Source organism: Bombus terrestris, chromosome 11, assembly GCF_910591885.1.
Source record: "Bombus terrestris chromosome 11, iyBomTerr1.2, whole genome shotgun sequence".
In the NCBI taxonomy this organism is placed as follows: Eukaryota; Metazoa; Arthropoda; class Insecta; order Hymenoptera; family Apidae; genus Bombus; species Bombus terrestris.
In genome coordinates this window covers 5682105-5708493 of record NC_063279.1, presented here as the reverse complement: position 1 = coordinate 5708493, position 26389 = coordinate 5682105, and the positions used below count along the sequence as shown (strand labels likewise).

The following is a 26389-nucleotide window of genomic DNA, read 5'->3' as shown; positions in this document are numbered from 1 at the left end:
ACAAAAATAAAAAATAATTTTATTATAATTATCAATATGATTGCATAATTTTTATCTCTATTCTATTTATCGCATATAAGTGAGAAGACAAAAGATAGTAATTAGTCAAATATTGAAAATAACATTAAAAGACGATAATTATGAAAAAACATAGACTGTACATTTATTTATAAAATAATACATACTATAATAATACTAATCATGGTATTGCGTTACCATTCTATACAATTAGGCAATTAATTTTTCGCACTTAGTGGCTCGTATAGCTTTCGTAGCAACATGAGCGATTAACACGCATCTATGTTATATAAATTAGTCTTTCTATTTGTTTATGCCTTAAAAAAAATCCCATTACATTTATGCAATTTCACAACATCTATGGCAAATCCTGTCGATTTATCCTTATTGTTGAACTTAATGATAGTTCTAGAAATTTATCTTTTCTTCCTTTCCCGAGATACCTATGTTTTTGTCTCAATTACGATCTTGTTGAGACGAATACTTTAATTCTTTGCGATTTACTGCAATAATCCCTAAGCGTTAAAAATTCTTTTTTCTTTTACTAAAATTTTATTTTCTTCATTATCGCTACATATTTCTAAAAACAGAACGTTTATTAAGCTAGTATATTATTCATAAATTATTATTAGATTATCACGTAGTGCAAACCTAGTCTAAGATTATTATTATATTTTTCTTTAGCAAATCGCAAAGAAGTAATAAGTATAAGAATATAAATATTTTTCGTGTACTGTGACTGACATATGCATTTCCTCTTAAGACGCCTAACTTTTCAAATTGAATGTAACCGATCTATGTAACCGATGTTGTAGTGGCTATAGTATGCCGTCAATTGCGTGCAAAACTCCATTTGTTGCTGGTATATTATGTGTTACGACATGTGCCTCGTTCACTCGTACTCGACCTGGAACAACATAGGAAATAGTTTACAATCTTTCTTCATTACAAAATATCTTCTTTGAAAGGTTGTTTCATAACGGTAATTACTAAATGGAAAACAATTAATTTGAAAATAATTACAAGCAATTATAACATTGAAAGTGAAAGAGCAATTTCAAGGAATAAAGATGGGTGAGGCAGCACCTATGCATCCATTAAAAAGAAATTCATTCCGTATCATACTTTAATGAATACGTTATGGGGCGAAAGGGAGTGTTTAATCACGAGGTGGGGGAATCGCTGCTTAACGAGCAAATAGGTTATTAGGACGCCTATTTTTTCACCGTTCGCGTGCCAGACTACAATTTTTACGGGAAGGAAATTCTTTGAATTTTTCTGGCATACAAGATTATTATTCAATACGTATGTTTCGTTCAATTAACATAACTTTGAACAGCAAATCAAGAATTCAGATTCGTTAGTCATAACTAGTTAAAATTTTCTCCAAGCAATTAGATTTGTTATTTAAAAAAATTATGTATATATTTTGATAGAATATTTTTCTTGGGATATTAAATCTTACTTAATACTTTATATTTTATAACGGAATATCTTTCACTTACCACCATTTTTGTGAATGTGAACAGGCGATTGAGGACGAAGGGTATCCTTTTGCAAATAATACCTCATACCAGCTGTGTACAGGGTAGATGGAATCACATGTCTCGAAACAATGGTTTTCGCAGCTTCTGGTCCGTCTTCTTCCGTCCAAACCGGTGCTCCGTCCTTCGAAGATGATTCGAAAGCGGAGTCCGTTGGTGCGAAAACGGTGAAAGTTTTAGGTCCTGCAAAAGTTATTTCCACATTGTTGTACTGTTAATAATTCTAATTTTAACACCTAGATGTTGTTATACATACAATCATAGGCAATTATGACGGCTTCTGTTAAATTTGACTTAATAAATATCAGTGGAAGTTCGGATTACTTTGATTAAAATTTGATGAACTTTCATTAAAGTAAGTTTGAAAATTTCATTCGGCCGACTTGAGATAATTTATTGATTATTATTATTATTAATGCATATTTCACGCTTTAAGTATAACTCATTCCCTTCGAGCTTTGCTTAAAACGTATCCTTAAAATGTACAAAAATCAAGTTACGTAATTGTTACACGATATGGTAATAATTAACGAATTAAGAATTATTATATCCACGTATTTTTTAAATAAAATCTTTTGAAAATCATAAAATACCTGGCTATATATACGTCATTAAATAACTATTAGCCATCTATATCACTAATAGATACGATATTACGAGCACTGTTATTGGGTAAAGGCTCATTAACCCTTCAACGATGGAAAGAGTTTCGTCAGAAAGTAAAACAAGTTCTACGAGTGATGAAGCATCGCAAACGATGATTTAGATAAGTTATCGAACGTGTACCGGTTATTTGAATCATCAATTTCTCATCAATTCCTCTTTATTACCGAATACAAGAAATCCATAAACTACATCTTATCTTGTGGCATTTCAATGACTCAGGCATGATTGATATATAAGTTAATTTTGTAGCTGATAGTAATTTAACAGTTCCCTGCAATTTTATGCGTTCATAAATGTGCGTCATTATTTATTTTTTATTATTTAGTTATTATTATTATTTATTCGATCTGTCTTACCCGATAAAGTATCTTGAAGACCCGAGATGTAAAGCATTTTAAGGAAGTTGGTGAATCTTCTCTCGCGGTCAGCCTGCAACGTTTGCACCAAATCTCCAACCGGAAGAGGAAACATCACCCTGTCAACGGCGTGGGCGACACCCTGTGGTATCTCGATGTCCCGTTTATTCGATGCCACTTTCGCACCATTTATCGTCGTCACCTGCTTGTAAAAATGAACAAAAAAGCATAGCGCTGTTAACGCCGCTTTCTGCTTAGATCAATGTTGATCTTACTCGTTTTATACTGTTCTAAGTAATCATCGACCAGAGGGAAACGAACTTTCGTCCTTCGAAATGGAGAGTTATACGCCTTTAACGCCGAGAATTTAAATAAAAGTTACACAAAGTTGATGAAAAAGATCCGTGAGAAACAGTAACGAAGATCATTCGTTTTAATCTTTACCAATATTAGATCTCTAGAGAAGAAAAGATCGGACGATCGTTTATGTTACGACGCACAATGTTATGCATTATTAACGAGCGAATGGAATGTTTCCATCGTTTTGCAGAAGGTCGACAAACTAGATCAACGCGAAACGATCGATCGAGCAAAGCGGTGAATATGCAGCGCTGGTTATGACTCATTGATCCAAAAATGAGGATCGATGGAGATAAATCGCCGTTAAGGTCGGTGAGATTGTCAACGATAACATAATCTGGAATTACGAGGTCTCTGTGAAATAAGGGACATACCTTGATGTCGTTCCATTCATGGTCGTGCATTGCGTATTCGTTCACTCTTAATTGCGTTCCAGCTAAGCTAACACCAGTCATTTCATCTTGCAACGAATCGATCCTGAAGGCTCCTGGTATCACGTGGTGCAGCAGTAACTGCAAATTAATCATATAAACCATATAAATTCCAGCGATATAGTCTACTTAATCATCGTATAGTAGACCATAATTCCATTTAAGGCACAGCGGTAGTTGTAAATTAATCATACAAATTCCATCCATGTAAATTTTATTTAATCATTGTAAATTACTTTTACCCATAATTCTATTTAAGAGAGAATTAATGATCAACGGAATGTGGCATTTTACCGTGACGTTAACTCCTTAGAAATATGACTACATTCTGCAATCCAATAAAAAATTACTACTTATCAACGTATCGCGCAATTACTCTTCAATTCGAGGGTGGAGTTTCGTTTGCTCGTCAGGAGCTAAAAAGATGATCCTCGCGGGATTAATATCGTTGCCGTGTTATAAATCAACAAAAGTGACGTACCCCGCTAAGAAGTCGTGGATTATCCCGGAACTTTTGCTCTGCCTTTTCTGGACCACCAAGCTGCACCAAAAGCGTCCTGAAAGCTTTGTCTGTCGGGACAAATATTGTGTACGGCCCTGTAATATCATAAAACAGTTTTCATAAGCGTAACGTTAGTTACTTTCCTTGTAGCATCGAATCATATTCGTTAAATTCAAATGGTAGTCCAAATGATCGGTTCGAAAGTGTTTCGAAATAAAATAACAGAAGCGATCGTCGCGAAAGAAATTCGAGACAAACTTCGATTACATGCTACTTTTTCTAACTCGTAGATTATTTTTAAAACGTAGACGATGAATCTCAGATAGAATGACTCGCTGTTTTATAATCCTATTTCAAGTATTCGTCCACGTTTCGCACGATATTGTGTAACTCGCTGTAGCTTAGCGTCATTTTACGATTTGCGACAGGGCGCGTTTGTTCTGGATCTGGCTCGAGAGACGTCACGAGAGTGACAAACGCATCTTTCTCAATCACGAGGATAATTATTATCCGGTCGTTTCTCGCGCAGCGTGAAGGGACACCGTTACGCTTCTTTGCTTTTTAATCGACGGAAGTGCACTGTTTTTCCGTTTGTCTGGCACGTCGATAATTGGATCTGGCTGTTGCACGATCTCCTCCGACGCGTTTCTCCACCGCTTATTTTCACAATCGTTTTTAATTGCCTCAGAAACGACTGGACATTGTCCGACTGTCTAAATTATTACTTGCGTAACATATCCGTGTAAATTATAAATTATACATATTTAATAACGTATTTATAGTTGTACAATTATATAATAATTGTATTTATAATTTATACGTTTAATAGATAAGTATATTTATAAAATATTCGTGCTATTACGTCTTCACCGTCGATTTTAACGGAATGAAGAAATTGAAATCGTTGGATTTGTAGTTACGTGGTTTGTGTTTTACGATTGCTACAAGCGAATTTATTTTCAGTAATAGAAAATTTTAGTACGATCAATGAAGAGGGATTGTACAAAACACTGTAAGTGTCAAAGTTGAAGAACTTTGATTTCTTATTGGAGAATGTTCTACATACTAACGCGAATAGAAGTAGCATAGAATTTAAGTGCAATTTTATGTTCTGAATAGTCGTTAACAATGCTTGCAGATGGTGTCATAACGTCGCCTCTATAGAGAAAAATGTAAACGCCAGTAAATTTTAGTTAATTGTTTCTTGGCTCCTATCTGAGCTTTTATCTGTCTAAATGAATAGAGCATTGAATTTTCTGTACAATTAAAAGGCGGCAAGTAGTGTTTCCCATAGATTCAACTTTTCTTCCTCGTGAATTTGGACTGCATCGATGCATAAAGTGTCTTCTCCTCCTGAAAAAGCTGTTTCGTGGTGCCTGCGTTTTCTACAGACACTCTTCAATTATCGATCAACCATCTTAAACGTATTAACAGCAAATGTGCTAGAAATTCAACCTTGTGCCCATTTCACGAGACGCGACACAAAAGTATCATGAAATAAAAGATGAAAAACTAACGAGACTTAAAATAAATCAGACCTGCAGATCGTGGATTCTTCGGTATCTTATTGTTTTTGTCCGCGATCGATTCTTCGATAAACCTTAATTAGTCGTTCGTTGTTAGAGCCATAAAGGTAACGTAACAGCAAACACGGTGACTGAATTTATAAATTGAAGACAAGAGATGTTACAAACGTTCGATCAAATCGATGGCTTATATAGGTCAATTAACGCAATACCGTAAGATGCAATTAAGCTGACTTTTGTAATTTAAAGATTCGTATAACGAGGTAACGACCATTATTGTTGTTGCGATGAGGCAGGTTCTGTCGAAACGTCGAGACAATCCGTGTGAACATTTTTCTAATGAACGTTGCTTGGCTAAATTAGACGTCGAGAAGAAGCAAAACATTTGTACAGATTATAAATCTTCGTTCTTCACCAGGTTAACGTATATGGAAGTTGAAGTTCGAATTTGAGTAGTTTAACGAAAAAGAATTTTGCCGAGTAATTTATCGAGATCCGAAAGATTTCATTCGTATTAAACGAAGACACTGAAAGCTTCATAATTTTCATTAAAACGACACCATAGGCTAGATACTGTTGCAATTTCGTTTTAATCTTGTTCTAAAAACAAAACATGTAGTAATTCATCCATCAGTTACCTTACAACGTTCAACTTCTCAGTGATAGTTATTTCAAAATTTTTACTTGAAAAATTCCATATGTCTCTGTAACATCTTCATTTCAATTTTACTACGACAAAAGGAATCTAATGGGCCACTCACCAGTTTCGTTCAGCACGTTGTCCAAACCCGACTGCCTCAAATATTTAGCCATGGCGAACAATCCTTCCCTCCTAAGCAACGTGTTCAAACTCTCGTGTATCTGACTCCTGGTGGAAGGTGATTCGATCGCCGATGATATGGTGGACCTTTCAAAGCTGTCCTGATAGATTATATTCTCGTTGTGTAAGGTGGTCGATGGCCTCGTGGTGGTCGGGATCGTCTTGAGGGTCGGCAAAGTTTCACCGGTTGGCCTGGTGGTGAAGTGAATGTAGGAATTGGTCGACTGATGCGAGAAAGTCGTCGGCACCGATGGAAGTGTCGTTGTAATGATTTCATTGACCGGAGCCATGGTCGGGATGAAGTGACTTCTTGTTACACTTGGATATTTCGACGTCACTCGACTGTCGTGATCCAAGGAGGTCAATTTAGGGGTTGTGTTTACGGTTCCAAGTGAATTGTACACGTGGCTGGTGACGCTCGATGCCGAGGACAGATATTTGTCCGTCGTGGGCACGGAATTTGGTGAAATTGTCACGTGAGGGAAGTATTCTGTCGGTTTGCTGCAAAAAGATGATGTTTTGGTTAATGGAACGTGAATGACGCGAATACAGTGAACGTTAAATCAGGATCATACACAGAAATTGCCTAATTACAATATGTAAGTAATTATGATTACACCATGTAAATACTTTCGTAGCCACTGTAGTTGGATTCTGAAGGGTATTGTGAAAGAACGATATTTAGAAGATTGAGATTTGTAATTGATGCAGTATGAGAAATTAAAAATTTATTGAATTAAATTAATTTGCTCTATCGCATACCTCTCCGTGTACCTCGACGAAATAGAAGTAGACCTCGGAGTAGTCGATCTAGGGCTAGTAGACGCAATACTTTGACTCGAGGGTGTCAGACTCTGCCTCGTCGAAATGGAATTTGGATCCAAACCGGACCCGAAATTCTGAAGCGAAGTCACAGTCGTCGGATTCGAAGAACTCGGTGGCAACTTTAACTCTCCTTTCTTTATCTTCTCCACGATAGACTCGACCTCGCTTCCCTCTTTCTCCGCGTTCCCTTTCACCCCTTGCACTTTGTAACTGCCATCAGGTTGCTCCTCCAATACCACAAACGTCACCTTCTTCGCTGGTAGACTCTGAATCGGTGCTTTTCCAATTTCCTCCAGCTTTCCGTCGCTCTTCTGTCTAATAACCTCAAAGTCAGCTCCAGGAGGAAGCACACCCCTAGTCAGCTCTTCGAAAATAGCTTTCGGTGGCTTGATAGTCGTCGTCGAAGTAGTCAGCGCCAAAGTAGACATAGTTAAAGTGGATCCATCGGTAGGAAGGTTAGACGTTAAGCTGCTTGAAGAATCAATTAATTGAATCTTCTTTCCGTTAGGAAGAACTATGTCCCTGGTACTGACGTTCCTCACGTCATCATCGATAGATTGAGCCAGAGCCAGCTTCAGTTGTTTCAACAAAACGTCTCTTTCCGATCCTAAGGAAGCAGATCTGGTCTTCGTCGTGACGGTCTTCGAGGTCACTGGCTTCTCAGTCTGATATATAAACTTGATCTCAGGCTTTGGCTTACCCTGTTTCACAAACTGATTCTGCTGCTCCTGTATCAAGCTTAATAAATTCTCTGGGATAGTGGGAGTGACTGTTATCTTTTCTTGGTACGTTCTGGGAGAGACCGCAGTGACAATGGTCGGTTTGATGGTCGTTGTGGTTCTCGCAGTTGTCGTTGTTGTGGGTGGAATTGGTGTGGTCGTAGAGAACTTCTTCTGATGAGTAGCTATCGCTTTCAGGAACAGATCTGTTTCGGATGAAGTGATTTTTCTCGCTGTTGGTAGCGATACGAGAACAGGAGACGTTGCAGTGCTGATAGCAATCGTGCTGGCAGAAGTGACAGGAACTGGCAAAGGAGTAGTCGACGTGAGTTTCTGAAGCTGTTGGAGTCTCAGAAGCTCCTGCTGCCTTCGTAGCTCTTGTTGTTCCAATAATAATTGCTGCCTTTGCTTTTGCACCAATTCCAACTCACGTTGCTTCTCTAGATATTCTTGCAGCTGTAACGTCTGTCGATCGCTGAACAAAGGTTGCGACAAGTCTTGCTGAAGGTTCTGAAAGTGGCTATTGGTGTTCTGATACTGGCTGCTAAATTGCTGTGGAAATTGTTGCTTGGCTGGTTGAGATTGGAATTGAGTCTGAACGTTCAAGTAGTTTGGATTGCTGAGTTGTTGAGCTATTTTCTGTTGCTGTTCTTGTATCAATTGCTGTACTTGTTGTTGCTGTTGGTACAGCTGTTGAAGCTGTTGCTGTTTTGCACGATCTACTTTGTATTTGGCCAGGGATGGGTAAGACGCGCTGGTTTGCGGCTTGGAGGCAACTTGGTCGAAGGACCCTCGAGAATTGGTCGCATCTTGGGGTCGACGGAAACGTTGCTGGTGTTGCTGAACGTCGCTCAATATTTGAGCCTGTTGAGAAGCTGAGAGACGCGGCCGTGGATCGTGCGATGGATGACTCTAAACAAAATTACATACATATTCGTTATGTAGTAACTTAATGGGTCTTAGAGAAAAGGACAAGTAATGATGTTTTGATTTAATTAACAATATTCGAAGCAACGAAATAATTACAATGCTGTCGTACGTCTTATTTTCAGACGCGGCTTTCGACTTCCCGATTCACACTCTTCGGCTTCTACACTCGCTCGCTCTCGCTTCTCAATTCACACTCTGCACACCTTTTGCATCCGTCCTCTCCGGCTTCTCAACTAATACTGACTTTAACGTCTCTTTGTCTTTTCCCGCCGTTCGAGACACGTGTCCCGAAACGCCCGTGGCCAGGGTCACGCGGGCCCTTTCCACGAAACTATCCACTTAAAAAGGACCGACGACACATTGATGTACCCGACGATGCCGCGGCTCCCGCGACATTGTTTACGATTCGGCAGATATCTTAGGCCTTTTGTCCACGATACTACAGTTATATTTTTATTATGTTACGTTTCCTTACATTTTCGCTGATCATGTGAGCTTCCGAGAAATCAAATTGATCAATTTTATTTCTATTTTTCATAAAATTCCCAATGTCACATTATCAAAGTATACAATTGGTGTCCAATATTTCATTAAGAAATCTCACTTTCGTGAATTAGTTTCTAGGAGGTAACATACAGAATTAAGTTTCAAGGAAAATTGCAAGAAATCACATTTGTAATCATCATTCTTCCATGCATTCGATCATTGTACCTCTTGGCCGATTCGTACATCTAAAAATAAGATAGAACATTGTTTACCATGTTAATAGATACTTAACAAATTTGTGAACAAAGAAATGGCGTGTAATGAGCACAAGAATTTACATAAATTGCGGAATAGTCAATGATCTACCCTAGTCGCACGTTTAATCACCGGCGGTTATAGATTCTGCAATTACCTGCAAGGCAATCCAGCGCGTATTCGTGATGATTAATCATCAGCTTTGTTCGAGAAAGAAAGAAAGAGAGCCCGATGTAATTAAGATCGCGATAATTAGCCGAAGCATTGTTCTAGGCTCCCTTCTCCGTGTCGTTGTTGTACCAGGGGCTGTGAGACAATCTCCTCGACTCTTCGAGAAAGTATAACTCCGTCGCGGTTTTCATTTCGCAGCGTCCTCGCGTAATAACTCGTTCGACGATCTCGAATTTAAATTGAAATCTCTTCTACAACCTCGGTACGCGCGGCGACACTGTTCCAAGCTTTTGCCATCGCGTTCCTTTGTTACCTTTCTCTTTAAATTAAAATTAAAGCATAGCTACGTGCCAAGAGTTGCGCGTCGAGGAGAATCTCTTTAGTCCACGCGATGAAAAGTACATTATCGCGAGTGCGCACGAAGAAAAATATTATGCAAATGATATTTGTACAGGAAATTTCATTCTATTTAATCGTTAACTACCATAGGGGATTGATCAATCTGAAATTATGTTTTTTAAATAATTACTTAGCAAATAGCAATTAGATGGAAAGGAAATTTGAAATTATAATACGATGAACGATATGGATAAAAGTTACGCTGGTATCATTATCATAAATTACGAGTTAATGAATCTCTGGCCGTTTATCAACTAGCTTGCTTGCTGCCTTACTTGTATTTCATTTTGTTTTTAGCTGTTGTTTCATTCTCTTTCTAGTAGACCGATTATAAATCCCGTGTGCAGTTAACTCTTCGCAGACTACTGATGACGCTACGTTGGCGTCATGACCCAGGTTGATCCCAGAGGTGGGTGACATTATAGCGGTGTCTATGGAAATCGTCGAGTTTTAAGAAAAGAATATCACACACAATGGAAGGCCACGTGGATTCGGTCCAGCGATCAACGTGTTAAAGAAAAATGTTCGATAATACGATCGAAAGTCAATGCCATCTATAGAAACCACTGTCATTGTCATGTCGGCTGCTACTAATTGCCGTAGTACGTTCTAGCAGTCTCCTAAATCTCGTAATAATGCTGACGGTAAATGCGAGTCAAAGGCGATCAATCACGTGGTGTCTGAATAGACTAACTGGTAGCAAGATAAACAGGCTAAGACGAGTAACTGGAGCAGGTTTTTGCCTGTCGCCGAGGCCAGAAAAACGTGTGAATAAATGCAGAATGGAACGTGCTATTTGAGAATTAGACAGAGAACTTATCATAATTGTGCAGTGAAACGATTACGCAATTAAAATTTTTTGATTTTTTAATATGGTATTGCAAATAGATTTGCTTACGAAAACGATAGATCAAATATTCTTTTTATCGAAATAGATCTTAAAATTTGAAGAAATGATACAATACTTTTATTATACATGTATAGCATTTAACCATCGATAAAGAGAAATTTATGATTAATATTTATTTATGAGAATACAATATAATTAATGACTCTGTTACATTTTTATAGGCTTATGTTTCCCTAGTTTTTGCTAGTAATAAAATGGTTTAACGTGATTAATTTCATTTTGCAAGTTGATTAATTAAATAGACGCCGATGATCGATCGATCTTCATATAGGATTTGATTATTATACGTACACAGAATGTTGTATTACATAACGATAATTTCAACACCAGTTAGTAAAGCAATAACAATGTTTACCTCACTCGAAAAAAGTATTCCGCGATGTTAGTTTTCTCCGCTTACTATTGCGAAAAGTCTCTGTCTCCGGTTAAGAGTAATTGAGGCTTAGAAAGTGGACGTTTTAGAGAAACTATATGGATCTATGATGTCAACAATAAAACATTCTTCACTTCTTGCACCTATTTGCATGCAATCTTAAACCAGATGACTTCACGAAAGCATAACGAACTTCGTGCATTCTTCTTCTACCGCGATTCCTCTTTCAACCAAACTATGTGCGTTTCATTCATCAACTAGGTGTTTATGAAATATAGCGTCTCAGCTACTACTATAAATTCTATTCGTGTACTTATTAATCTATACATATAAGTATATAACACTAACAATAATTAAAATTCATATTCGTAGTTTCGTATCATTAAAAATTATCGTTATAATAATAATTGCAATTATGAGATATAGCACAAAGTTATTTTCGCGATTCAACGTGCTAGAGTTTCGGTAATGGAATTTCATAAAGCGCGTAAAAGTTCGCAGTCTACTGATCAAACATAACGCAGGTAATCGGTCAAGCAACTCTGCTTCTACAAATTAAATTCTTCCTCAAAGATTTCATCGATCGCGATCACTGACGTAACGAGATCACGCGCAACGATTGCGGTGCTGTCCGCGGATCGTTGGCCACGGTTTTCCCACAGCTGATGTGGAAAAAAATGTAATCTGGGCGCGGCTTCCTATCTCTCTCTCCTATTAACGATCCACGCGTCCGCGTGTTTGAACTATCTCCAGATATATCAACTGACCAGACAACCGTTCTATAGATCGGCACGATCGTGGATTTCCTTCTGATATCACAAGGAGAAGGCCTTATAAGCGATCGTGTTTCAACGTGCAGTTGGTAGTGAACGGATCGTTTGAAATCGAACGTGGAAACAGTAATGGTCGGCGAAGTTACCTTCTGTCTATTCATGGGGTTGTGGAAGCGAAGAAGAACGAAGGAGAAAGGTGGCGGATCGAGAGTCACAGTGGTGTAAGTTGGTTTGCTCGTATTTTGCATAGAATGGTTATCTGTGTTCGTTTAAAACGTGAGGATCTCGTTGAACGATGTTCTGGTCGCAGAAAAACACAGATACGATACGTGCATTTTCGTCAAGTTTTCGATTTTAATGTTATTTTATGACCGCGAGGGAATATTTTACTTTTAATATTATATTATATTATATTATATACATATATATGGCTGGATAAAAAGAAATGGGAAACGAATGAACTACGAGCCGCAAATTACATCAAAGCATCAAATATTAGTTAATCTACGATCAACTGGTAAAGATATTTCGAACAGAGGGAAATGTGTTTCAGACACTTATACAATATTCCTTGTTACCTAAAAAGCCACAGACTGCAACGATTCCATCCGATTAATTAAACCACCATCCTTTGCTATATTTCATTCGACGATCAACGCAGAAAAACCATTCACTGGTTCTTTTTCCTTTTTTACAACTCCAAGAAGACGTTCACTTTCCACATATATCCATGAGGAAATTCTTTGCTATTACATCTTCGAGCAGCTTAGCCAGGTACATCCACGCGGAATATGCGGCCAGCACACTACCCCTATTATGCCAGTGATTGCATAATCGGCCTGCATGCACGATCAAACGCGTGCATTCACTACAGGACACGGTATAGTCCCGTTATATAACGGGTGCTCCTTCACTTTTACGCCCCGTAGAGTATGGCGTTCCTAGCGTTCAACAGGACAGAAGATTTCTGCCACCTTTCGCTTTCCTTCCGTTTCGCAGAATATTTCTGAACGCCCAGAAGTCATTATCTCTATATTCGGTAATAGCGTTCGGAATAGTCTTTTTTCTTTTTTCCTTCAACGTTCTGACGCATTTCGTCGCCATTGCGAGATCCCTTTTACTTCGTCTTTGCTTTTTAGGTCGCTGGTGCCCTACGATGAATCTTTCTGGACGGTTGAGAATCGGATCAAGAGACCGAAGGACAGAGAAATTAAAATATTAAAACATCGAAATATCGTAACGTCGAAAAATTGAAAAATTGAAATACTTGGAAAACTATAAGATCGGAAAATCAGAAGAATCGAAGATCAGGAAAGTGGAAATGTCAAGGTAGAGCCGAAAAAATCTTAAATCTAGCTAAGACACGTATGTATATTATAATCAGGGCATCTATTGGTAACATAATTAGTTTACATAATCCACACGAAGTCACGACTCTTGCGGATTAAAGTACATAATACGTAATAATATTCGCTTCGTACATTTATCACCGAGCGTTTACTACGTGTCACAACTCCTACACAGATTAATCGCGCTTGAAATCCTTGAAGTGCTCCCTAATTTGTTTATATAATCGGAGTAGTTCATCTTCCGTGTTAATTCGAGAACGTTGTTCTTTAAATATGTTAAGAAATACAAACTGCCAATTAATCACTCGAAATATCTTGATAATTAACACTTTTTCTTTTTCTTTTTTAACACCTTATATACAATATAAGCTCCGGAACCGCATATCCAGAACGCCAATACATAATTCAAAGGAAACTTCTTTTAAGGAAAGAAGTTCGTTAAAGTCTTTTTCTCGTTTCTACGACCATTTTTATTTTCCAAACAGCGACATACGTGATCTTTATAAAATTTATAATCCATAAATGACAGGCGGACGAAGTGTTTTCAACGACACAAGGCAAATAACGAGACGACATTAAAGCGCAGAGAAAGTCTGTAATATTTTTAAACGGGACGATCTGTTCCTCTTCCCACGACTTTCGAAACCGACGTTACTTCCTGATTAATTTCGATATGTTCTCTCACGTTCGAATAGTCTTGGTTAAATGAAATTGTCACTTTGCTAACGAATATATAAATCGCACGTTCCGGTCGCTTGGCGGTGGAAATTGGCGCGAGGAATTGGTACACTTTGCTTTTTCATAATTGAGACACTTGGAAGGAGGCTGCAGCATATTTGTGGCAGTAATTTTCTCGAAACTTCGACTAGTAGATTTTATTGTGTCCATGAAATATCTCGCTGTTGGAGAAAACTTACTTTTTCGTAATTGAGAGACTTTCAAGGAGACTGCAAGACGTTCGAATCACCGATCCAGTCGAAACTTGCAACTGTCGTATTTCGTCATTGTGTTCGTGCAAATATTACGCTGTTTGGATAATTTTCAACTACTTTAAAAACACCGATATTAATTTATTTAAAGAGAAACGAAAGTTTTGAATAAAGATATAGTAATATCTTTCGTTTTCTATTCTTGCCAATCCCTTTTAGGATCCTCGATTTTCTGTTGATCGATGTTTTGTTAAGCAATTCGACCAGCGATTAACAACTGCGTGCTAATGACACAAGGATTCGCGATAAAATTAATTTCACGCAACCTTATAAGCCGAAACCCTATAAGCGATATTTTAATGAATCCTATTAATTCTACTTTCTCGATCTGCATTCTAAAAGGTATAATTAAAAGGCGCGACTGTTATTTTAAACGACTGTACATGCCATAAAGATGAATACGGAATCGCGAAAGTGTCCTTCTATCTTTTATCTTTTAACGTATGCTTTTATCCTTTATTCTTCGTAGAAAGTATACCACCAGTTGATTGCTTTTACTTTCGATCGCACGCGGGATCGTTCGATTTTAGTGAAAGGACGACCTGTAACATAACCGTTTAACTGGATTCTTCTGCGCCAGTTTGTATACTTGTTCCGTACCACGTATCCTATGTTTTTTATGCCAGGATTGCAAGAAACGCAAGCAATTACATGGAATAATTTAACGAGAATCTCTCCGATTTATCTAAGATCTTTCATACACGGGGTGTCCTAGATCGTAATAGTGGAACAACTATATTTGTTCTTTCGCATAATGTCACTTAATAAGTTAGCGTATTTATTATCGTAAAGTATTAATGTATCGTAAAGTATTATTAAAGTATTAATTAATTAAAGTCGCCAACACGTTTGCGGACATGTCCCATTTTGTGCTATTAAACGGTACAAGTCGTACGGTAAACATTGCTCAACAAAATATTTACATATATTATAAGAGAATCAATGTCAAACATGATCTAATATGTAATCAAATATTACGTGATAGCTGATCAATATTTGTACATTGTGCAATGTGCATATAGTGCAACGCGTAATTTAGCGATCTCGGGGTGAAAGGTATATGTTAATGAGAAACATGCCAAGTTGTCAACTGTCACGAAGAGTGAACGATTGGAAAAAAGCTGTAGGAGCATGTACCACTCGGTCATTTGTTTTCTAATATGGATCGAGTATAAATGATAGATAATGATAGACATTTCTTTTCTTGTCCTGATATCCTACAATGTTATAGCACAAAATGAAAGTATAAAATAACGTTAAACGATTATACGTTTTTACCATTTCTTCTCTTTCTTTTTCTTGTAGTTTGCTATAAAAAATATAGATTGTACATATACCACGAACAATAGCCGATAACAAAAGCATAAAACTGTATATTACGCATACAGTTAAATTCTAAATCTTATCTAGATTTTTATTATACTATCCGATAGATTAAAGTATAGAAATTGGATTTTCTCAATAAAATCGTGTCCAGAAATTTCTCATTTTTTTCTTACTATTCTTCGTACATTCTAATGACTGCATTATGGATATAAGTTAGTTGTTAAACACGAATGCAAGTTAAATTACTAAAATAATTATTCAACCATTGTGTTTGTTCTCGCCGGTCAACAAGACAGACATGGAAATTTCTCCGAGAGTGGTTAACATCCTCCATCTTCTTATAGAAAGAGAGAAATTTCACCCCAGGGTCATGCAGAAGTCACACTTTCGATCTTACTGTCGTGAAACTACTTCTTCTCTTCCTGCACCTTAAGATATGAAGTTCGATAGCCGTGCACCGTTGCTTCAATTAACGTCACTAGACTTCCTATCAATTTAAAAGGAACTGTTTGTAAGAAAATAGGCCGGCCAACTTTGACAATTACGTAGGCTGGTTTTGTCATTGAGCATAGAGTATGTCGGAAACCTGGCGTTCTTTAGCCTTTGCTTCGTGTCTTCCGAAGAGAGAGATTGATTAATTGAACAATGAACCGAACAGACGAACTTTTACATTCCTGTCTGTGAAATTTTATAGATGGGTAAAATTTAATTGCGTAATGTATTCAAATTTTATTCGTGAAAGTTTAAATACAGAGACAGCGTCACCATGATTTTATATGTAAATACGTGTGAGATGTGACTAATGTGTAGTAAATAGAATTGTGAGTGTAGTAAAAAGGACGAAGAAGATGAAGATAAATTTCTTCTCAAAACGAAATTTAGGTCAAATTCTTGAATTTCTTTTGCCGAGTATGATATGTATATACACGATATATTGAATGTATTAGTATTATATTTAATCTAATCTTTCAAAAGATTTTTGTATTTAATTTCAAAATACAAAGTAGCAACCGGCGACCAATTTAAGAGAAATCCATGCCACGGCAGAACATATTAAGAAAATTTCTGCCGTTTAATGATGCCCAAATTTGGCCAAGCATTTCAAGAATGTCATAGTAACCTTAATTAACCGAAATCGCCTTCTTCGTGGATCAAAATATAGTCCAAATACTTTTTAAAAAATTTGTTACTTTTATTTCAAGCATCCTAAAGCAAGGAATGCTACGATCGAACGAGTTTCTAAACGTATCATTTTCAGAGACGATTTGCCTGTTCGATCTTCATTTATTTTCATTCTGGAAAACATTTCCTTCTAACGAGAAATTACATTGAGCATATTGCTGGTTAGAGCCTGCTAATCAGCAAGGTTTCTGGAGAAAGTGAGAGACTATGTGGCATCCTTCACCTTCACCTATTGTCCCGTATATTCGCCTTGATCTCACTTCGTGTCCTCGAGAAAGGTGAATCGAATCGTGCTATTTAGCACTACACTTTGATAAACTGTTCGAGGTCTCGGTGAATATTATTGAAATAACAGGAACTTCTCTATGTCGAGTACATACGTCATAGAAATAACGAAATGAATAAGAAATAAATTGGAAGAATTCTTCTTTCGTAAAATTAGACGAGAAACGAGCGGAAATAGAAATTACGTATTGTTCGTAATAGGAATTTCGAAACGAAAAAAGTTACGACAGTAGGATGCAATAAAAAGAAATGGAGCAGCGTAATCCTTCGACGAAGGGAGCAAAAGCTGAAAGAACAGCAAGTGAAAACGAAAATGACTATCGTAAATGGATCTCCTGCGACTGCTTGTTACCAATGTCGAGGGCAAATTTTACAAACATTTAAAAAGTCGCGGTTCTATCTTAACTTCTCCTGGCACGTCTTTTTATTAATTTTATAGAAGAATGATAAAAAATCCTAGATCATTGTGATATGGATCGCATAGATCAAAATCGTGCAGTTATAAAAGATATACGTTAGAAATTTAAATAAATGTTGGTGTCTGGTGGATGCACAGAATAAGAACGATTTGTTTCAATTTTATGGCAATTTTTTATTTTTCTTAAAACATTAAGAGACTTTGATTGTTGCGAGATCGCGATATAAAAATTTAAATACCGCAGCAGTATGCGCAGTATTAAAATTATTTCAAGTGCGATTGGAATTATCGGGTAAAGCGGAATAAATCAACGGTAGACCCTTTCACCGTCGTTTGTCGGAAGGAAGAAACGATGAATTGCCGCGCTCGATGGAGCATTCCGTGCGTGGAAACGGAAGCGTCAAAGACAGCCTATCGGCGAAACTACCGGTTCTTCTTCCTCTTGGTCTTACGTATCGCGGTCTGTCTAACGGCAAAAATGTGACTCTCGATTTTACGTATGCTCACGGTCAACCTACAAAAACTCTCCGTAAGAGAAACTATTGGGAAATATAATCGGTGTTTCTTGGATGTCACGCACAGGAGAAATGTCTGTAAACGCTATAATGTCCTAGACTTTATCGCCGAGCTCGTGAAAGTGTTGTTTGGCGGAATGACAGAAAAAGGCAGGGAACGTGTTTAACGAGATTTGTCGTTGACGATATTGAATAATTGACGATGTTAAAAGGTCGTTGTGCGCGAGAAATAATAGCGATAAAGAAATCCCATTTTCCTCTTTGTCGTTGGATGATTAAAAAAACCAGTAATTTCAGCTCACTTCCCTGTGCCACTGAGAACCTGCTTTAACTACTTTTCTTAAATTCCAGATATAGTTTCTGTATCTGAGATAAAACTTTTATATAACGCAATGATACGTTTCTAAAAAAGGAAATTGAAAATTGCATGAAATTTATCTATTTGTCACGTTCCACCGATACTACCGTAATATCTTTGGCCGCGTTAAAGAAATATCAACGTGGAACTTATCGATGATTAACCGAAGGATGTCTATTAAAGTTTTTATCCTTTAATGGATAAAAATTGAGTACGTTAGCAAGTTTACGACGCGACGTATTAAACGTCGGATAGCCGTGATGAACCTTACTTTCGTTTATTAGATGCTAGCTTTCTGCTAGCTTCGCCTCTAATTTCATGTTGCTAATTCGATTAGAAATTCTATAGGCAATCTATTATATTACTGTTTCGTTTCTATTTCTTTTCCTTTTTTTCTCTTCTTCTTCTCTTCTTTTTATCGTTGCGTACGGTTTCGTTTTATCTTTACTCGGTTTGAGATTTGAAAGTTCCTAAACGATTATCATTTTAATTACCGTAATTAACATATTGATCTAAAATCCTTTAAACGTGATAATACATATGCAAAGATTTATAATACGTTTGGCCGCGGAAGAGGTAGGAAAATCGTGACACGAGAAGAGGAATTATAAGAACGTACGAAAGTAGAACCAACATGCTCGCTATTCACCCACTAACAGAGTGACTTCTGGCCTCTGTTTCTACCTTCACTCGCAAACTCCTATCTGATGTCAGGTCTTCCTATCTTCGTCTTTCGCAATATCAATTTCCTGCGTCCTCTTAGCGGCATCTTCCTCTAATTGGCGGATTTCTCTCGAGAATTGAAGAAACCTTGCACCGAGAACTCGGTAATCGACATGCTTTGTGTCGGTATCAATGACCATCGGATATACTTCATGAAATTTATAACTTTCATTTAGATTGACGGTCCATAGAGAATTGCGAAACTTTGGAAAACTTTGGAATGCTGTGCGCTAGATAAAAATGTAATAAAAATTTGCTAAAGATCGAATTGAACTGAACTATGAAGTGGTAAACTTGTTGTCGACTGATTATCTTTAAAAGCTGTCAGTTTGCTGAAACAAGCTTCCGGAGTAAGTTTTTGGAGATAAAGTGCCGCGTAAAGTTAGTATTAGGATTATGGAATAATCGATTGCAGCGTAAAAGCGACTGCGATATTATGAGAAGAACGAAGAAATAAGATTCTTTGTGTCCAGCAACGTCGTTGATACGTTGTGAAGATGGAAGATGAGAGGAGACACAGTGCAAAAACAGAGAAGGTAAACTCCACGGAGCGTTACTTATTACGCGGAAAACTGAATTTGATGATGAAGAGAAATCTTGCGGCTGGATCATTTCAGAATGATTGCAGAAACGTAATTAACACGACTGTGCGTAATTAAGTACAACGCTTACTTTGAATTTCAAGCCATTATCTTAATTATCACTGTAAAAGGAATTCCTGTTATTGAAACAATACAAATTTTAAAATATCCTGTCTTATCAGGATATGTTATTAGTATTATTACTACATATTACGCGAAAATTTAACGCCAAATTTAAGCTACAGAAAAATGAGATTTCGTATGCATCGACCTAATACCTGTGAACACACTTGGTGCACATCGTGAAAATCCGATCAAGTGAGAAAATCCAAGCGAATGTGTTAACCGTGTCGCGAAGGCGTTAAAATGGCATAAGTGAAATCGGAAACGTACAAGGAATCGCGATCGTATAAACAAATACGGAGAAAGAAGCGGCGTTTCAACGGCGAACGAACGCGATTCACAGCGTGAACCGTAATATTTCTATATTTATTCGCCGATTTTACCGTCCAACCAGTGAAACTTGCTTACGATTATCAAAGATTATATCAGGTTGTCCGAAAAGTTTCATTCGTCTTGTAAGGAAATAATAGATGCACAAAGTTTTATATCGTTTTATTGAATTACGTACGATCCATTTCGTTCTGTTGGAACATCGATCTAATATTTCCTTATAAAATGAAAGAAACTTTTGAAACAATCTAGTATAACGCGTAATAAAGGCATTGGTAGAAATGTTTAACTGTGGCCTGATTACGTCAACCGCGAGAGCAACAGTACCAAGTAATTTCATCAAATCTGCATACCTATCGCAAATGGCTTCGTTTCACACCGTTCGTACGCGTGCACACAGGCTCTTTGTTCGTGTCGGAGAGATCTCGCATCAGATTTAATTACACGTTGAAACGCGCTACGTGGAAATTTCTTTGCTAAGCGATCCTCGATACGTGTTAGATCGTTCCACGTGAAACGATCGGCTTCGTAAACGTGCAAACTCTTTTGAAACTTGCTAACTCGATGTGTTGTCGGCTATTACTTATCGCTGGATCTTCCAAATTCCTACTTTTTGCGATCGTGCGTAAAAATATACAGAATGTAAATAGAAATTTCTTTCATCCTCCAGGATACCGTAACGAGAACGTTATTTCGAATTATTCGCGTATTTTTGCATACTACGTACATCGTGTAAATTTTTGCATCGATTTAAGTTTCCCAGAAGTGTGCGTGAACATCGGAAGCCTGTTTATTAGACAGGATGGGTGGATAAAAATCATCGACGATTGCACATTCCGAGAAAATATAGTTTGCGTGTTGCGAGAGATACACCGGCGATATCTCGATTCACGTTCGCACGGTAATTTCTGCTAGAATGATATTCAAATCGTTAAAAGGGTCATTCTTTTCCCGAACGATCTCCACGATTTCTGAATCGAGATACCACGCGTATTTGGAAATCCCGATTCTCGAAAGTAATTCTCCCGTGCTTAGTATTGTATTCGATTGATAGAAGCGTTGCACTATCGTGGAAAAGGAACATCGATCTCGCCGGTATTACGGAAAACTTTGATCGACTACACGCGATCTTTTCACAGCCGAATGCTTTACGAAGTGTACTTTCCATCGGACGTCTGACATCGGAGGTCTTTGATAAAATATCGTCCCACCCTTCCAAGCTAGAACAAGATATATACTTATTTACTAAAGATCGATTATTTATTTATTTAAACGTAATTTTACTTAATGCCTGAATAGATAGAACCTCCGTCGATGAATTTGCGCTTAAGCGCTTATTACACGAATGAAAAGCGATAGATAGCGGGAAAAATCAAGGAACTTCGCTTACATGAATTGCATGAAACCTTCGACAGGGTTCATCCTCTGGAAAGAGAGAGATCAATTGTTTTATCCGTAATTTCTTATTAACTAATCTTCACCATTAGTTGTTACTTGTAGATGTCTTCCATCCGATAATTCGTTTTTGTTATTAAAATATCCTTCCAATGACACTGGTCCTATATAGATTAGATAGAGTATATCGTGCATTCGTTTTGTGAAAATTTTCTTTATAAAAATCTCTCAGGTCTCTCTTAAAAGAAACTAAGTAGGTACCTAAATCTCTATCTACCTACACATCTAAGAAAGTCTATGAAAGATACCTCCTTCGTAGTTTCCAATTTAGCAACTGCATCTTACACTACATTAGCATGAAATTTCTTAAGAATATCCCGGAAAAATCATGTATTATCCGATAAAAACATTTTATTAAATAATACTTCACCACCAAGAAAAGAAGAAATTAATCAGGTAGCATTTTTCTTACCTGTTGGAACTGAGCCAAATCGGTGCCTGAGAGAATCGCCGGGTCAGCTTCGGCAGCAACGAAACCTTGTATCCTCAGGATCGCGGTGATCCACAGGAAGCACAAAACATTCCTCCGCCTCATTACGTCAACGATCCTCCTTTCTCTTCGATTATCGAGCAGCGTTCACACACGGTTTGCCTTTTTCTAAGAACTTCACCACCGGAACATCGACACCCCACTACGTCTCTTTCTTCTTTCTTCTCCAATATCCGTCGACTTTCAAATTTACTTACAAAGTTACAGCAGGCTTATTAAACCAAATAATTTTACACTGCTTTCTCGTTCTATAAACTTCCCTCGAACAAATATCGTGTATATCTCTCCTTTCTTCGTAGATACAACGAATCGGTTAATTTACAAATTGAACTATGATTTACAAATTAAACGAAAAAAAAAAAAAAAGAAAGATTGATATATCTTGGAAATATATTCGGAGAACGAAATCGTTTCGTTGATCAAAACGAAAGCGTCGTTCAAAGGGAAAATAAGGCTCTCGGATCGTTTTATCGAAAGAAAGAACAGTCGAGGTTTTCTCGTGTTAGCGGAGAAACGAAAACAAGAGGACAATAGCGAAGACGCGTCAGACCTGCTTAGCTGACACAAGTTCACACGTTGACGAGGACGAGTTCGGGACTGTTGGAGATCGGAAAACGTCTGAGAGTTTTACTTCTCCAGTCGGGGAAGAGTTCCTCGGGCATAGACCAGGTGGGAGACGAACAGGTAGGACGGTGAACGTCGGTTCCGAACCCACTTCTGTCTTCTCTTCACGCCTTCCTCAACTGGAACCTGCATTTGTTTTCCATTTTCTTGGGATTTTTGCCAACAATCGATAGAAATCTGTATCGAGTAGATGTCTGTTGGTTTAGGAATCGTTTCAGATGCAAATTAAAGAATGTATTATTTTTAGTAGAAGAAAGGAGAAAGGATGTGCAATTACGGAACGTATTATCTTGTATCGAAATTAAAAGAATCAGGAAACTTTCTATTAGTATTATGTAGAATTGTTAATAATAGTGATTAAGGGGTCAAGTATTCTTATCGAGAGAACGTTAAAAATATGTAGAACGATAGAACCGGAAAGAGGAAGAAAACATATTTTTTTCAGTCCAAACGTTTATAGAATATACTAGTATACTAACTATACTAGTTAATTTTAATATTTATATATTATCGACTATTCCACACTATGTGACCTTTAAAATTAAAAATTTATTTTTATAATTAAAATACGATGAATCACGTTGAGTTAGATTGATAAAAATACCAAGATATCAGGTGTATAATTAATGCAAAACAACATCGATTCTAATAAAGAAATATGTTTTAATTCTTCCGTAGACATTAACGAGCAGCTTCCTAATTCTAATGGACAAATTAATACTCCAAGAAATACAGAGAAAACACTAAGGAGCAGAAAAAGAACATTATACAGAAAATAGCATAGATATAATAAGATAACAAGCTGGTTTTTAAATCAAATCAATCGATATCTTTCGTCGAGTGAAATGCTTGGAAGAAAGATTACATGAACGGTTTTTGAACAGAAAGGCAAAAGAGGCGAATCGATACGTCGGAAAGTTACTTAACACCATTGAAACGAACGGAAACGCTCGAACGAGCATCAAGTTGTACCAGTTCCGCTCGAACGTTCCGGGGAACGCGCAAAAGCGCATCGTACCGTTTTACAAACAATTTCGGCACTTACTTCCGATAATAAATCGTTTTTAGCTGTCGCTTAGAATGCTCGCGGAAGTGCCATGAATGAAATGAACCGGCACGCTGCGATAGATTTCCCAATTTTTAAAACGCGCTACTGGAAAGGGAACAACTGTCGTATACCGAAAAAACATTGGAATCTAAGGAATTTTTTTGGAGAAGATTACAATATTAGAACTAGACGATTTATCGAATAATAATTGAGAAACCTTTTGGGAAAAGGCTCATAAAATAAAATGCTGAAGTTTAGTAAATTGAGTTGAAAATTCTAGTTGTAATTTTTTAATATTAGCTACGTTTGAATTGTTAATTAGAACAGTCCTTAAGGAACCTTTTTACATTTATAAAATATATACAATTTTCATACTAATTCAACTATTCTTCTAACTTCTTTTTCATCCTGAATCTCTAGACCATTTTATTAGGAAGCTTCTCGTTTGATACATTGATGAAATAGAAGAGAAGAAGTTACTCAAATTTTATGAGAAAGTCTCAAGAAATCTTTCTTCCAAATAAAACTATTTTTCTATTGTTTTATGTACATTGGAAATTTCAAAATACCTATCTTATTATATCTGGAAGAAACATGTATCTAAATGTTGGAATACCATTATGGAATGATTAACTTTGTTTCGAAACCAAGTAAAAGAACTGACAAATCAAATTTGCACATCGATCAAATGGAATCAGATACCTCTTTTCCGGTTAGTTTTTACTACGTAAGTAGTTAGCCGGTAAAATATTTTTCAAATGGCTCGAGGCAACGAAAACGCGATCACCATTCGTCCTTTCTCCGCTCACCATCGAAAACGAGTTTCAATCTGCTTATCTGTTTCCTGTAAGATTGTTGCAAAATTCTTATAAGAAGAATTCACTGAAAACAATTAATCTAGCTTAGAAAATATTGCATACCAATCGCCAATAGAAATAGAATTTGCAAATAATCTGTTTTATGTATTTTTACATGATCGTAGAATATTTTTAAGGCGTTAATAAAGAAGATAACCATCAGCAACGAAGTGATAAACTGAATTAAAAGAATAATAAAAATTATAAATAAAATAAAAAAGATACGCGCTTTTCTGACTAAAAATTGCCATAATACATGTTATCGATTGGTTATTATTGTAAGACTGATCACTGTCGTGACGTAAGATTCGAGAATTGAGCGAAAGTTTCGATCACTTCCTGTTAAACACCTCCTTAAACATCTGCCTAATTTCGTTATGGTTTCGCTAAAGATTACATAAGAACCTCGTTTAATAATTCACCAAAAACATTTTTGTACTGTAAAAGCAACGAATGTATTCTTTTTAAAATTCATACGATTAATATTTGGTATACAAGAGAAGGAAAAAATTTAATCGAAAATAAATTATATCAATTTTACTAACAATAAATTTAAGGTGCTATATACCGATTATGTAAGAAAAGGTATAGGTACTGCAAAATAAACGACGGATGTTTCATGCTACTTATACACAAAAAATGTTTCGATATCCTTTCTCTAAATTTCTTCACCATAAAACTTACGATTGGGTATATTATAGAAAGAAAAGATTATTTGTTCAAGACTTTAATTAATCCTTGCGTCATCTATTTGCGATCCATTTCTTACCTTTTAAGGAACATGAGCGGATTCAGACTACCACAATGCTCGAGATATATGCTCTTCCTTGTATGATGCCCGAACCGAACTTTCTTCCTCCGCACGGCTATAGTACACTATCGTTCAGAAGTACAATGCTATCATTTGCTTCGTTTCATGCAAAATTGTTTAGTATGTATGACAAATGATTTTGTAAAACAGCTTTCTATGATTTAGTCCTTTAAAGATAACTTTTAAGAAGCATCTGTATCCTAACTTCTAGTTTCTTCATTCCAAAAAAGGAATTTTCAGTCTTTTGCAATATGACTTATAAGAGTAAGTTATCTTGAAATTCTAATTTTTTAATCTCAAGAGAAAATTTTTCTGGGGCTTCATTTTTTCTAAATTGTCAATTTGAAAAGACTTTGTTCAAGTACCTTTTTTGAGACATAAAGTATTGAAATAGAAATATAAGAGAATTTTAAAAGAAACTAAAAAAAACTGCTTCTCGCAAATTTAAGTGATATTATATCGTACTAGTAAACTGGTAATATTGCAAGAATTGCAGGCGTGACCCTAAACTTATGGACGATAGTGTATAACCATTACTTTCTTCGTCGTGCAGAACATCCAGGCAACCGTTTGTTCCCAATTCGATCGATGAAGTAAAGCACCTCTTCTATACTTCTAAAGCAGTTCCTATCAGACAAAAATAATTACAATTGTCGAGTAATATAAAAAGAATCAATCATCGGTTCAAAGAATAAAAAATCAAACTCGCGTGATACTACATAGAACAAGTTACCTACAATACTCTAAATTATAATCGCAATTTTTCATTCTTTCGCGTCCCTATACATACAATAATCTTCAAGAAGAAACAAACCATTTTATTAATGTACTTCTAGCAAACTATTATGAGCAAATTATTAT

At 36.7% G+C, this 26389-nt stretch overlaps 1 protein-coding gene across 6 annotated transcripts; it reads right to left on the bottom strand.

Moving 5' to 3' along the window:
* Window positions 1–138: 138 nt before the first annotated feature.
* Window positions 139–26160, bottom strand: LOC100645257 (mucin-3A). Of its 6 annotated transcripts, XM_048410606.1 has the most exons (12): window positions 26066–26160; window positions 25487–25593; window positions 24563–24704; window positions 22739–22989; window positions 22111–22479; window positions 6986–8679; window positions 6165–6724; window positions 3857–3972; window positions 3319–3456; window positions 2585–2789; window positions 1524–1745; window positions 139–925 (listed from the first exon to the last, which is right to left on the bottom strand). In XM_048410606.1, the coding sequence occupies exons 5-12, from the start codon at window positions 22231–22233 to the stop codon at window positions 837–839; spliced, it is 3147 nt and encodes a 1048-aa protein (XP_048266563.1). In that variant the 5' UTR covers window positions 22234–22479; window positions 22739–22989; window positions 24563–24704; window positions 25487–25593; window positions 26066–26160; the 3' UTR covers window positions 139–836. The 6 variants fall into 6 exon arrangements, with proteins under 6 accessions (XP_048266563.1, XP_048266562.1, XP_048266561.1 ...); XM_048410605.1 differs by having other exon boundaries at window positions 22111–23006; XM_048410604.1 differs by having other exon boundaries at window positions 22111–22989.
* Window positions 26161–26389: the final 229 nt, after the last annotated feature.

What these genes read in the sequence shown, in the direction of transcription:
- LOC100645257 (XM_048410605.1), bottom strand. Translation starts at nt 22,233, where the DNA reads ATGAGGCGGAGGAATGTTTTGTGCTTCCTGTGGATCACCGCGATCCTG. An exon ending in ATTTGGCTCAGTTCCAACAG is followed by an intron (nt 8,680 to 22,110) that starts GTAAGAAAAATG and finishes AATTTTGTTTAG; the next exon opens with AGTCATCCATCGCACGATCC. An exon ending in TCACATTCACAAAAATGGTG is followed by an intron (nt 926 to 1,523) that starts GTAAGTGAAAGA and finishes ATGTTGTTCCAG; the next exon opens with GTCGAGTACGAGTGAACGAG.